Source organism: Phoca vitulina, unplaced genomic scaffold (assembly GCF_004348235.1).
Source record: "Phoca vitulina isolate PV1807 unplaced genomic scaffold, GSC_HSeal_1.0 scaffold20, whole genome shotgun sequence".
Lineage (NCBI taxonomy): Eukaryota > Metazoa > Chordata > Mammalia > Carnivora > Phocidae > Phoca > Phoca vitulina.
In genome coordinates, this window is record NW_022589723.1 from 9,096,582 (window position 1) to 9,108,237 (window position 11,656).

An 11,656-nucleotide genomic window follows, 5' to 3' on the forward strand; every position below is an offset into this window, starting at 1 on the left:
AATCAGGCATCATGCAAAATCCCTAACAGTCATGGACCAAATAAAGAAGATTGTGACAGACTCTAACGATGACCGCGTTTGTGTCTCAAGCCCGGAATACGACGCTGGCGGCTCATAGCTCCTTTCAGGCAGGCAAAGTGTACCACTCCCCTCCCCCGCCCATACCTGGGGCCTCTGACACCCAAAGCCTAGAAGCTCAGGCACTGGGCTCAGCTCTGACCTGCCGTACAGCATGGCAGCCCCTAAAGGCGTGGCCCACAGCACTGCTATCCGTACAACATGGCCGCCTACAGAGCGCGAACCGCTCCCCCTCCCGTCCAATCACCGGAAGTTTCCATTTGAAAGCCGGGCGGCAGACCCGGTAGCTGGTGCGGCAGTTGCCGAGGAGCCTCCTTTGAACCAGGGCAACGAGGGCTGCGGGCAGGAGCTGCAGGAGCCTGGGTTCGACTCTCCCGGGGCGAGGGACGGGGCTGGATGTCGGGGGCGGGCGGGATGGGCTGGGAATGGAGAATTTTCTTTCTCCAGACTTCTTCCCCGGGCCGGGACAGGCCAGGTCGCGCTCTCCGGGGACCCTCCACCTACACGGGCCCCCGGACCCGTCACGGTAACGTTCACCTTGCACCTTCCAGGGCCCAGCCGTGCCGCCTCGTTACGATGACCAGCGTGGTTAAGACAGTATACACTCTGCAACCCCCCGCTGTGCAGAGCGGCGCCCTGCCGGCAGGTAGGTGTCCACGCAGCCCTACGGACCGGCGGGGCTGGTCAGACCGAGGAGTAAGAGGGCACAGATCAGTGGCCAGGAAAGGGGGGCGCGGGCAGGGGAAGGGCAATTCATCGGCTCTGACAACCTGCTACCTCCCCTAGAACTGGGCTGTCTAGGTTTATGATGGGAGTTGGGGCAAGGGCCCTGTGGTAGGATTTTAGACCTGCCCTCCCCCATTCCTCTTCCCAAACCTAATCATGCTGCATTCACTAATTAGATTTAAGTTGCTTATGGTTTCACAGTATTATTTCCTTAAGCTAGGAATCCCCCCCCCCTTTCTTTTAGATTTTATTTATTTACTTATTTGACAGGGAGAGAGAAAAAGAGAGAGAGCACAAGCAGGGGGAGGTGCAGAGGGAGAGGGAGAAGCAGGCTCTCCATTGAGCAGGGAGCCCGATGTGGGACTGTATCCCAGGACCCTGGGATCATGACCTGAGCCGAAGGCAGACACTTAACCGACTGAGCCACCCAGGTGCCCCAGGAATCCCTTTTTAAACAATTGCCAGTTTGATTTCCAGATCTGGGGTATCTGGAGGGACTGGGTTTGTTGTCAGGGAGAAGGGAGGAGAGTCATTTGAGAAGCGTGATTCTTAGAGGGAGGCACTAGAGCTCACACTATGTCTAGTTCACATTTGTTTCTGCACTGTTTCTCTTATATAGTAAGTTCTCAATAAATTGTTGGGTGAAGTGAGAGAGGGGCCAGGCCCAGCCAGAGTTTTCCATAACCTTGGGAGAAGAAATAGGATTAAAAGCAATTTTTGATTGCTTTGCCATCTTGCTTCGTGTTACTGGGCTTGTGGTTGAAAGTCATCTACGCTCGGCAGTTGTCAAGTTGCCTAATTTCTAGAGCAGGGCACAAAATAAGCTTCAAAAATCAGAACCTGTGGTGGGAGATTTTGAAGTAGCTATTTAAGACTCCTTCCCAGGGGACTCTGTGCAGCTGGTTGATGAGCAGTAGCTGTAAAGTAAACAGGCTTTTGATCTGTGCAGTAAACAGGCTTTTCTCCAAAGGCTTAAAGGGGTTTTTTGTTTGTCTTACCTGGCCTCAAAACACCTAATGGTAATCTGGCATCAGCAGGATCTAGGAGTTGGGGCTGGGGGGGGGGTGCACGCCCCTTGCACTGCCTTTGCCTTGGAGAGCAGTGCCCTCTCCTTGGGTGGAGAGTGACTGGCTCTCCTCAGCCAAGTTGGAAGTTTTTATCTCAGCATTCTATTCCTGTCCCAGCTTTATGATCACATATAACCTCAATAGTTTAACATTTTAAGGCTATCTCTAGGTTTTTTGCCTACATAACATATACATGTAAAAAAGAATCCAAAGTTAGAAAACATTATGCAGTGAAGAACAAGTCTCTTTCCCTCCCTTGACCAGCCATCCAATTCCCCTCCTTAGCAAATCTCATTTTTTTTTTTTAAAGATTTTATTTATTTGACAGAGAGAGACATAGTGAGAGAGGGAACACAAGCAGTGGGAGTGGGAGAGGGAGAAGCAGGCTTCCCGCTGAGCAGGGAGCCCGATACGGGGCTCGATCCCAGGACCCTGAGATCATGACCTGAGCTGAAGGCAGACGCTTAACGACTGAGCCACCCAGGCGCCCCAAATCTCATTTTTTTTTTAAAGATTTTATTTATTTATTTGGGGAGGGGGAAAGAAGCACACCCCCTGCTGAGCAGAGAGCCTGTCTCAGGGCTCGATCCTGAGACCCTGGGATTATGACCTGAGCCGAAGGCAGACGCTTAGCTGACTGAACCACCCAGGTGCCCTGCGTCTCTCATTTCAAGAAGACAGTCTTCCTTAAGTGCTGCTAAGTTTTTCCTACAGTGCAGTCCTTAGGCTCTAGCAGGTACAGATTAAGAACTGATTCCAGTCAATGAAGAGTGTTAATTTTGTGATCAAAATTTATTAACACCTTTTCACCTGGGGGTAGATGTGTTACTGTGTATAACTTACTAATACTTGAAAGAGGACGTAAATATGTTCCCCTAAGGTTACCTTTTACTTCAGACAGAGACCTGGGGCACCTGGCTGGCTCACTTGGTAAAGCATGTAACTCTTGAGCTCGGGGTTGTGAGTTCAAGCCCCACGTAGGGCATGGAGCCTACTTTAAAAAAATAAATAAAAATGAATAAAGAGATAACAACAACTATGCAACGGTTGAAAGAGAACCTCGCAGCAGTTTGAGCGTAGCCTTGGGAGAACGGGCAGAGGGCAGAGGAGCTTCGCAAGGTGGTCGGTTTCCACTGGTCCCGGAGGAAGGCTCCAACTGTGGGCTGCCCTGCGGACCACCACACTACCTGTCATTTCGCTCTTCGCTTGTATCAACATCCACTTTCACACCGCTACCCTCTGGCCGTTCAGTTTGGCCTATCATCAGGCTTTTGGCGATCCTCAAATACATTGCATTGTCACCTTCAAAGGATTTTGGTTTCCATCTCCAATTAGTCTAGAAGTCGGATTCTTCTGAATTAATCTTTGCAAATTGAGATGGTCCAGAATGAAAATACAGGGCTCTGGGGAGGCCTGGGTGGCTCAGTCGTTAAGCGTCTGCCTTCAGCTCAGGTCATGATCCCAGGGTCCTGGGATCGAGCCCCGCATCGGGCTCCCTGCTCAGTGGGAAGCCTGCTTCTCCCTCTCCCACTCCCCTTTCTTGTGTTCCCTCTCTCACTGTCTCTGTCAAATAAATAAATAAATAAAATATTTAAAAAAAAAGAAAATACAGGGCTCTGGAACTGGAAAATACAGGGCTCTGACAACCTGGAACAGAGCTGTTACAGAGTTGCAGCTGTTGGGTCACAATGCTTGAGGTTTCACCCACTTGTCTTCCTTTGCAGACACACAAACTCGAGCCACTTCTAAGAGCTTATTACCCGTTAAGTCCAAAGAAGTGGATGTTTCCAGACTTCATTCAGGAGGTTCAGAGAATGATGTTACAAAAATCACCAAACCGAGACGAGAGAATGGGTGAGAGTCCGATCATTGGTATCCGATGAGAACATCTTTTTTTTTTAATTTTTATTTTATTATGTTAATCACCATACCTTACATCATTAGTTTTTGATGTAGTGTTCCATGATTCATTGTTTGCGTATACCCAGTGCTCCATGCAATACGCCGATGAGAACATCTTGCTAGAAATTGCTCAGGATCAAGATTCTGTGTTGAGCAGTTCTGAAGAGGCCCAGCAAGGGTTAGGATAAGAGGTACTTTGTGCTCTCACCACTTGCTCCGAGTGTGCAAACAGCAGTACCGGGGCCAAACACCGCCCCAGGTGGTGGTCAGAGTGGGTGGGGCTGATTGTTAGCCTAGGTGCTGCTCTGAGCATAGTCCCGCCCAGGGTGGGTGGGTGTTTCCCTGTGCTCAGTTCCCACGGAAGCCAGCTTGACATGAGGTAGCCACACCATTTTGAGCAGCCGCAGGTCTGTCGGAATATTGAGGTGGGTCAGGAGAGGAGCCCATTCCCTATTCATAAGCCTTTTCCAATAGTCTAGGCTGAAACAAAAGTGCACGGACCCTCAGAGCTTCTGAAGCTGTTTGCATTGTATGTAGTCTCTGGTTTTTTCCTCAGAAAACCAGGCTCTTTTTTTTTTTAATACACATATATATTTTTAAAGATTTTATTTATTTATTTGACAGAGAGAGACACAGCGAGAGAGGGAACCCAAGCAGGGGGAGTGGGAGAGGGAGAAGCGGGCCTCCCGCGGAGCAGGGAGCCCAATGCGGGGCTCGATCCCGGGACTCCGGGATCATGACCTGAGCTGAAGGCAGACGCTTAACGACTGAGCCACCCAGGCGCCCCAGAAAACCAGGCTCTTTGTTCTGCCTTGTTCACAACACACAGAACAGCAATGCTACCGGTCTCTGATTTCTTTGTTGTTGTTTTTTTAACTGAGGTCTATTAACACACAATGTTATATTAGTTTCAGGTGTACAACATAATGCTTAGCTATTTGTATATAGTGCAAAATGATCACCACAATAAGACGAGCGAACATCCTGATTTCTTTGTTTTTGCTTCTCTAGGCAGGTAAAAGCTGCAGACACTGCCATGAGGAAGAACATCAGAAAGAGGTGAGCATCAGGGTAAGCGAAAGTTGGCCACCATTTTAAGGTGGTGGATCTCAGTCCTGGTTGTGCCTCAGAATCACTCGTGGGTTTGTTTAGTGTCTGACAGCCTGGGTGCCACCCCAGAAATCTGAGTGGAATTTCCAGGGGTGAGGCACAGCCCGGTTTGAGAACCACTGGCAGGGCAAGGATCTGCGATGCTCCCATCTTGAGAACCAGACAAGAGCTTTCTGGGCTCCATGCCAGGCCCACGGCTGATTGGAAATCAACCCCAGCTCTAGCCCGTTGATAGGAGGGTGAGCCTTCAGGATAGGAGGCGCTGCGTGTGGTTAATGACTTCGAGACGGTGGGGGTAGAAATCCCGGGGAAGGATCCATCTCTCTGTTTGAGGCTGGCTTGGATGTTTTGCTTCTGAAGACAGAAATAATACAAGCTGGAAAGTTTATAGAAATAGGTTCTAATTCCAAGTCTATTATTTGGGCATGTGTTAGAAGTTCTGAAGATAGGGGCCCTGGCTGGCCCAGTTGGTAGAGCATGCAACTCTTTTTTTTTTTTTTTGATTTATTTATTTATTTTAGAGAGAGTGTGTGCAAGCTGGGGAGGGGCACAAGGAGAGGGAGAGAGACTCAAGCAGACTCCCCACTGAGTGTGGAACCCCCACGTGGGGCTTGATCTCATGACTCTGAGCGGAAATCAGGAGTCAGACACTTAACTGACTGAGCCACCCAGACGCCCCAAGCATGCAGCTCTTAATCTCGGGGCTGCAAGTTCGAGACCCACTTTGGGTGTAGAGATGACTTAAAAAATAAAAATTAAAAAAAAAAAGTTCTGGGGCACCTGGGTGGCTCAGTCATTAAGCGTCTGCCTTCGGCTCAGGTCACAATCTCAGGGTCCTGGGATCGAGCCCCGCATCGGGCTGCCTGCTCCGCAGGAAGCCTGCTCCTCCCTCTCCCACTCCCCCTGCTTGTGTTCCCTCTCTCGCTGTGTCTCTCTCTGTCAAATAAATAAATAAAATCTTAAAAAAAAAAGTTCTGAAGATAAAATACTATTCAAGAAGGACTCTGAGGCCACTGAAGAGAAGTGATGATAATGGCTATTATTAAGTATTTACTATGTGTCAGTAGCTGTGCCAAGAATTCTACATGTATTCTCTCCCTTTATTTTTCACAATAATTATGAGATGTGAGTATTATCCTAATTCTAGAAATGAGGAAACAAAGCCCCAAAGAGGTTATGTAACTTACTGAGCATCATATACTACTATGTAATGACCCCAAGATTTGAACCCCTGCTCATATGACTCTATAGCCCATTTTCTTAACACCTCCACCTCTTCAGCTGAGCACCAATTATCATTACAGCTACAAACCGCTGAGTAAGCAGAAATCAGAGGAAGAGCTCAAGGATAAGAACCAGCTCTTAGAGGCCATCAACAAGCAGCTGCACCAGAAGTTGACTGAAACTCAGGTAGGAGACCCACCAGACCTCTGTCGTCACTGCACTAGGCAATGTGTGGACTCCTAAGGGATGGTCCCTGGGGGAGGAGAAGCTTGTAATGCCCGGGGGCCTGGGGCGAGGAAGAGAAGACGTTAGGCTTGTGCTTGTGGTACCATTAGAGCAGGGGCGAGAGAGACCCCCGCCCCCCCACATACACACAGGGGAACAGGCCTGATCTGTCTCATGGCACCTCCATAGGGAGAACTGAAGGACCTGACCCAAAAGGTGGAGCTGCTGGAGAAGTTTCAAGACAACTGCTTGGCAGTTTTGGAGAGCAAGGGCCTCAACCCAGGTAAGAGACAGTACATGGTTGCCTTCAGAGGAGTCAGTGCACGTGCCCCTTCCTGGGGGGGATTGTGGACTGTGTGTCAAGAGTCCAGCATAGCATCAGCCAGCCCGTTCAGTGTGGGGTTGCTTAGCAAAGCAATAAAGATTGGGAGGATCCTTTCTTTCTTTCTTTCTCTCTCTCTCTCTCTCTCTCTCTCTCTCCCTCCCTCCTTCCCTTCCTCCCTCCCTTCCTTCCTTCCTTCCTTTCTTTTTCAAGATTTTTTTATTTTTAAGTAATCTCTACACCCAACATGGGGCTCGAACTCACAACCCCGAGATCAAGAGTCACATGCTCTACAGACTGAGCCAGCCAGGCGCCCTGGAGGAGCTTTTCTGTGTTCCCTTGTGGTGTTGACTTTAACCAACAGAATTTCAGATGGTTGTGGAGAGAGGATTATCTCCTATCTGCACACTTTTATGCCATTCATTTGGTACCAACAATTATGACCTTGCAAATAGACCGGAAGTATTTTATTTCTTCTAAGGCAGGTAACAAACACGGTGACTTTCCCAGGTGGGAAAAGACAGAGGTGATGCTGTTTCCAGGGCTCCTAAAGCCGCTCGTCAGCAGAATCACAGTGGTTACATGTGACTTCTGTTCCGGCCCTGTCCCTGGAGAGCGGAGTCTGTGGCAAGGAGGGGAGGAGAAGAAGGGACTGCCCAGAGACGGTACAAGAGCTTCCGACTGAGTTGGGGAGCCTGAGAATACCCGCGAAGGGGCCCAGGCTTCTCTGAGCTCAGGAACACTGACTCTGAATGCTGCTGATTAACCTGTGCATTTTAGGATATATTCTTTATAGTCACCATATATGTTTTTGTATGATTTTAATTTATAATGCACATGTACTACTTTTACCAAAAATAATAACTTTTAAGCCCAAAAAGCTTTAAAAAATAGTTTTTTGTGGGGCGCCTGGGTGGTTCAGTCAGTTAAGCGTCAGACTCTTGATTTTGGCTCAGGTCATGATCTCACGGTCATGGGATCCAGCCCTCTGTCAGGCTGTGCGCTCAGTGGGGAGTTGGCTTGAGATTCTCTCTCTCTCCCTCTCCCCCTGCCCCTCACCTCACTCCACACTCATGCGTGCTCTCTCTCCGCTCTAAAATAAACAAATCTTGGGCACCTGGGTGGCTCAGTTGTTAAGCGTCTGCCTTCGGCTCAGGTTATGATCCCAGGGTGCTGGGATCGAGCCCCACATTGGGCTCCCTGCTCCGCAGGAAGCCTGCTTCTCCCTCTCCCACTCCCCCTGCTTGTGTTCCCTCTCTTGCTGTGTCTCTCTCTGTCAAATAAAGAAATAAAATCTTTAAAAATAAAATAAAATAAATAAAAATAAAATAAATCTTTAAAAAATTTTTTTTCAAATAAAAATAATTTTTTGTATTATAAACAAAACAAAAAAATCCAACCGATGCATTTCCTTTGGCAAATTTTCTGCTAAGCTGAAGAGAAAGCAGAATGAACTTTTAACCATATCCAAAGCTAGAGAGGAGGGAGGTAAAATAAAGCTCTGAGGGTAGGTGTGGGTGGCCCTGCCAAGGTGAAAACTCAGGAGAAACTCAGGGACCAGGCTCTTCGAGAAGTTTCCCTCATGAATATTCCTGTACTTGTCCGTGGAAGGGTTTTTAGTTTTTGTTTTAGGTGCAGTTCCCTAAGCAAGGCTGACTTTGTCATTTGTGTCAGTTTTAGGCAGTGAGACCCTGGCATCACAGCGGGAATCCGCCGCAGATCACACGGACTCTATGGTGAGGGCATGGGTGTGAGTGGGCGAGGGCCAAGTGCTCAGCAAACCCCAGGAAGCCGCCTTTGTTTTCCATGATAGTGGAAGAGAACAGTGGATGTGTACTCAAAATAGCATATTTTACTTGGAAGGCGACTTTGTGCTTACAGATGTGAGTGAGTCGGAGTTGAAAATATGCTGCTTTAAGGCACATGTTACAATGGACCTGTATAGAGAACTTTCTGGTTTCTCTATTCTCCACTTTACCATATTTCTCCCCTTGTCTGTTTATTGAGAACTGTATGAAAGAAAGGTCCAGCCTGAATTAAATTTGGCTTCTCTTTGGTTCCCTCCCCAAAGTAGGAAGGTAGTTGTTTGGGATTAAGTCTTTGAGCTTCTATACCCTCTTCCCCGGAAAGATCAGTTGTCATCTTAGAATCCTAGAATGCTAGCTGTGGAAGCCTTCCTCCACCCCCCAGGCTAGTAGTCACCTCTTTGATGGCCATTCTGTTTTGTCCACATGGCCAGTGTAACGTAGAGCACATGGAAGTGGGGTGATCTGTCCATCCTGTGGACTGTGTTCCTCCAGGGGTGCCCAGGAGAGGGCCTGGCCCATGGGGGATGCTCAGTACATGCCTGAATGAACGGAAGGGTTGTTAGCAATCAACTAATCAACTTTCATTTTATATGAAGAGATTAGTTTATATGAAGAAAGTTTTCACATATCAGTAAAGATTTGTTACTACATTGTACTTTCCTCTTAGTTGCTGTTAGAAACTTTGCAAGATGAGCTGAAGTTCTTTAACGAAACGGCCAAAAAGCAGATGGAGGAGTTACAGGTGAGAGGCAGGCACCATGCGGCAGGATGACCACTTCCTGCCACAGTGGCTGGGGCTCTGGAGGACTCTTTCTTATTTATCAATTTATTTCTTTTTAATAAACTGCTTTGTAATAATACATTTATAGGAAAGTTGCAAAGATAAATAGAGGGAATTTAGTGCCCTTAATATGAACATCATAGATTATCATAGTATATTTGTCAAAATTAACAAACCAACATTGATGCATTCCTATTCACTAAATTGCAAGACCGCTTGATTTCACCATTTTTTTTCAACTGACGTTCTATTCCAAAGACTCAGAAGTGTTCACATCTACAGGGCTTGAGGCAATGTGCAAAACACTAGGTTGCTCAATGTAAGAGGTGTGACCGCTATGATTTGGAAACTTGATATCTCAAGGAAACTGTAATAGGAAACCCGGATTCTTGAGTCTGGACTGCTTTGGATTGCTTGGAAGAATCAAGGGACAGTACACTGAATCCTAGAGGATTTCAAGGCTCCAGTTTAGAGATAAGAGTCTGTAGTAGAGAGAGACCATTCCTAAAACCAGCACAGATACACAGATCTAAGATAGAAAATCACGTGTCAGTATTCCAGTGGTCTTCCTCAAGGGAAGAGAAGCATAATGTCCTGAGATGGTATTGCCTTTCATGTGAATCAAAGTTTTGTACGTGTTTGTTTCTTTCTTTTTGAATGTCTTTCCACGCAGGCCTTAAAAGTCAAGTTGAAGATGAAAGAAGAAGAGAGGGCCCGGTTCCTAGAACAGCAGACTTTATGTAACAGTCAAGTAAATGATTTTACAGCAGCCCTGGAGGAAATGGAGCAGCTATTAGAAATGTGATAAAAAGCAAGTGACCAGATGGCTCCCACAGGGGAAGCCACTCAGGACATCTGCTTCTCGGCCATGACCTTCTAGGACTCACCGTCCCCAGAATGGAGACATTTGCTGCAGTAGGATTAAGGACAGTCTATGCTAGAATGGCGCTTCCTCCTTCAGGCAAGCGAACGCCACCCTCAGACTGGTGGGTTCCCCCGAACCTCACACACACATAATCGAGGCTGATGGGGGGGGGAGGTGCGGAAGCTTGGATCGACCTGCTAGGCAACAAAGCAGCAGGCCATTAGAATCAGGAGACCAAACCAGCCACAGCCAGAGGATCCCAAAGGTCACATTCAGATGTGTAGGAAGAAAACCTTAATTGTGCGGTTAGAGTGCAGAGGTTCCACGGGAGACATCAGTGAGAAGTGATCCTATCCCCTTCTAACTTGGAACACATTCCGTCTCATCCTGGTTGGGCTCTAGACCTCATTGTAAGTTAATGAACGTGAAGTTATTGAAATGGCTTAATAAATGGGGTGAGCGTATAGATAGCAATAACACCTACCTGAAATAATACACCTTGGAGCTTTTAGTCTAAATCACTTCTTCTTTTATTTTTTACTAAGTGCTACTTTTAAAATAAATATTTCTGTGACTATCCAGACTATAACACTGAGAAATGAAAAGAAACCTTTTAACTGAAGTACGTCCACCGAATACTCTTGACCTAATCCAGCGAACAAGTTCAAGACTCCAATGTAACCCAGAATATTTGTCTTCCACTTCAGTGCTCTGTGGCTAGCCCTGCTGTCTTCCAGGAGCGGTAGCTGGTCTTCTGAGGGTGTCCCCTGTTTGTGGCGGGGGGTGCCCGACTCCATCCCCCAGCTGCCTGTGCCCTGCCTATATTCCTGAGCCTGCTCTCTACTGCTCTTTGCACAGCCAGTCCTAGGCCTGGCCCCGTGGCTCCCTAGGTAGCCGAGGTCTGTGGTAGGCTTCCCCCCGGGTTTACCAAAGGCACAGCTCTATTTCATTTCTTAGTTGATCTAGGCAGGCTTTGGCTTTGGCTCTCTTCCATGTTTTTCTGCATCTCCCAATTTCTTCACCGACCTCCCCCCTCCCCTCTTGCTACCACCCAGTCAGGCCAAGGAACACCCCCACCCTAACTTTCAGGGCTAAGTTTCTTTGCCTTCCACACAGACATTCACACAGTTGCTTATGTCCCCAAAATTAGGAGGGGGTAAACCCAGTTACATAACTCTCACCCGTGAGAAGAGCTGAATATTTTCTTCTACCCATTTTCAGCATGTTTATACTTTAAAAGATTGTTTACCCAAATGAATTTGTAATTGGCATTTCTGCCCCCCCCCCCAAAAAAAAGTTCTACTTCCTTCTTGGCAGGAGAGGGGGAGAACTCACCTCCTTGTCAGGCCTCCCTAGTTAACACCTGGGAATGTAACTCTCAATGCCTGTGACTCCTCTCGCCCAGTGCCGAAACCCTGGTGGCTGGTGGCCTGGGCTCCCGAGGGGCCTTCCCCTCACAGTTCTCTAGCACCAGCCGGCACTGGTGCCCCTCTGCCTTTTCTCTTGATTCCTCCGACCTCTGTTGCTCCATCTGCCTTTTGTACGTGT

General features: G+C 47.8%; 1 protein-coding gene across 1 annotated transcript; it reads left to right on the plus strand.

Moving 5' to 3' along the window:
* The first annotated feature begins 232 nt into the window (after nucleotides 1–232).
* KNSTRN (kinetochore localized astrin (SPAG5) binding protein) lies at nucleotides 233–10,781 on the plus strand. The gene is made up of 9 exons (XM_032417539.1): nucleotides 233–441; nucleotides 630–724; nucleotides 3,596–3,725; nucleotides 4,785–4,832; nucleotides 6,188–6,293; nucleotides 6,522–6,615; nucleotides 8,329–8,390; nucleotides 9,130–9,204; nucleotides 9,917–10,781. Exons 1-9 carry the CDS (start codon nucleotides 233–235, stop codon nucleotides 10,046–10,048), a joined length of 951 nt encoding a protein of 316 aa, XP_032273430.1. The 3' UTR covers nucleotides 10,049–10,781.
* The last annotated feature ends 875 nt before the right edge of the window (nucleotides 10,782–11,656 follow it).

Bases quoted from the DNA above. Each gene is read 5' to 3' on its own strand.
- KNSTRN (XM_032417539.1), top strand. From the start codon at position 233: ATGGCAGCCCCTAAAGGCGTGGCCCACAGCACTGCTATCCGTACAACA. The intron at 442-629 runs GTTCGACTCTCC...TGCACCTTCCAG, and splicing joins CAGGAGCTGCAGGAGCCTGG to GGCCCAGCCGTGCCGCCTCG. The intron at 9,205-9,916 runs GTGAGAGGCAGG...CTTTCCACGCAG, and splicing joins AGCAGATGGAGGAGTTACAG to GCCTTAAAAGTCAAGTTGAA.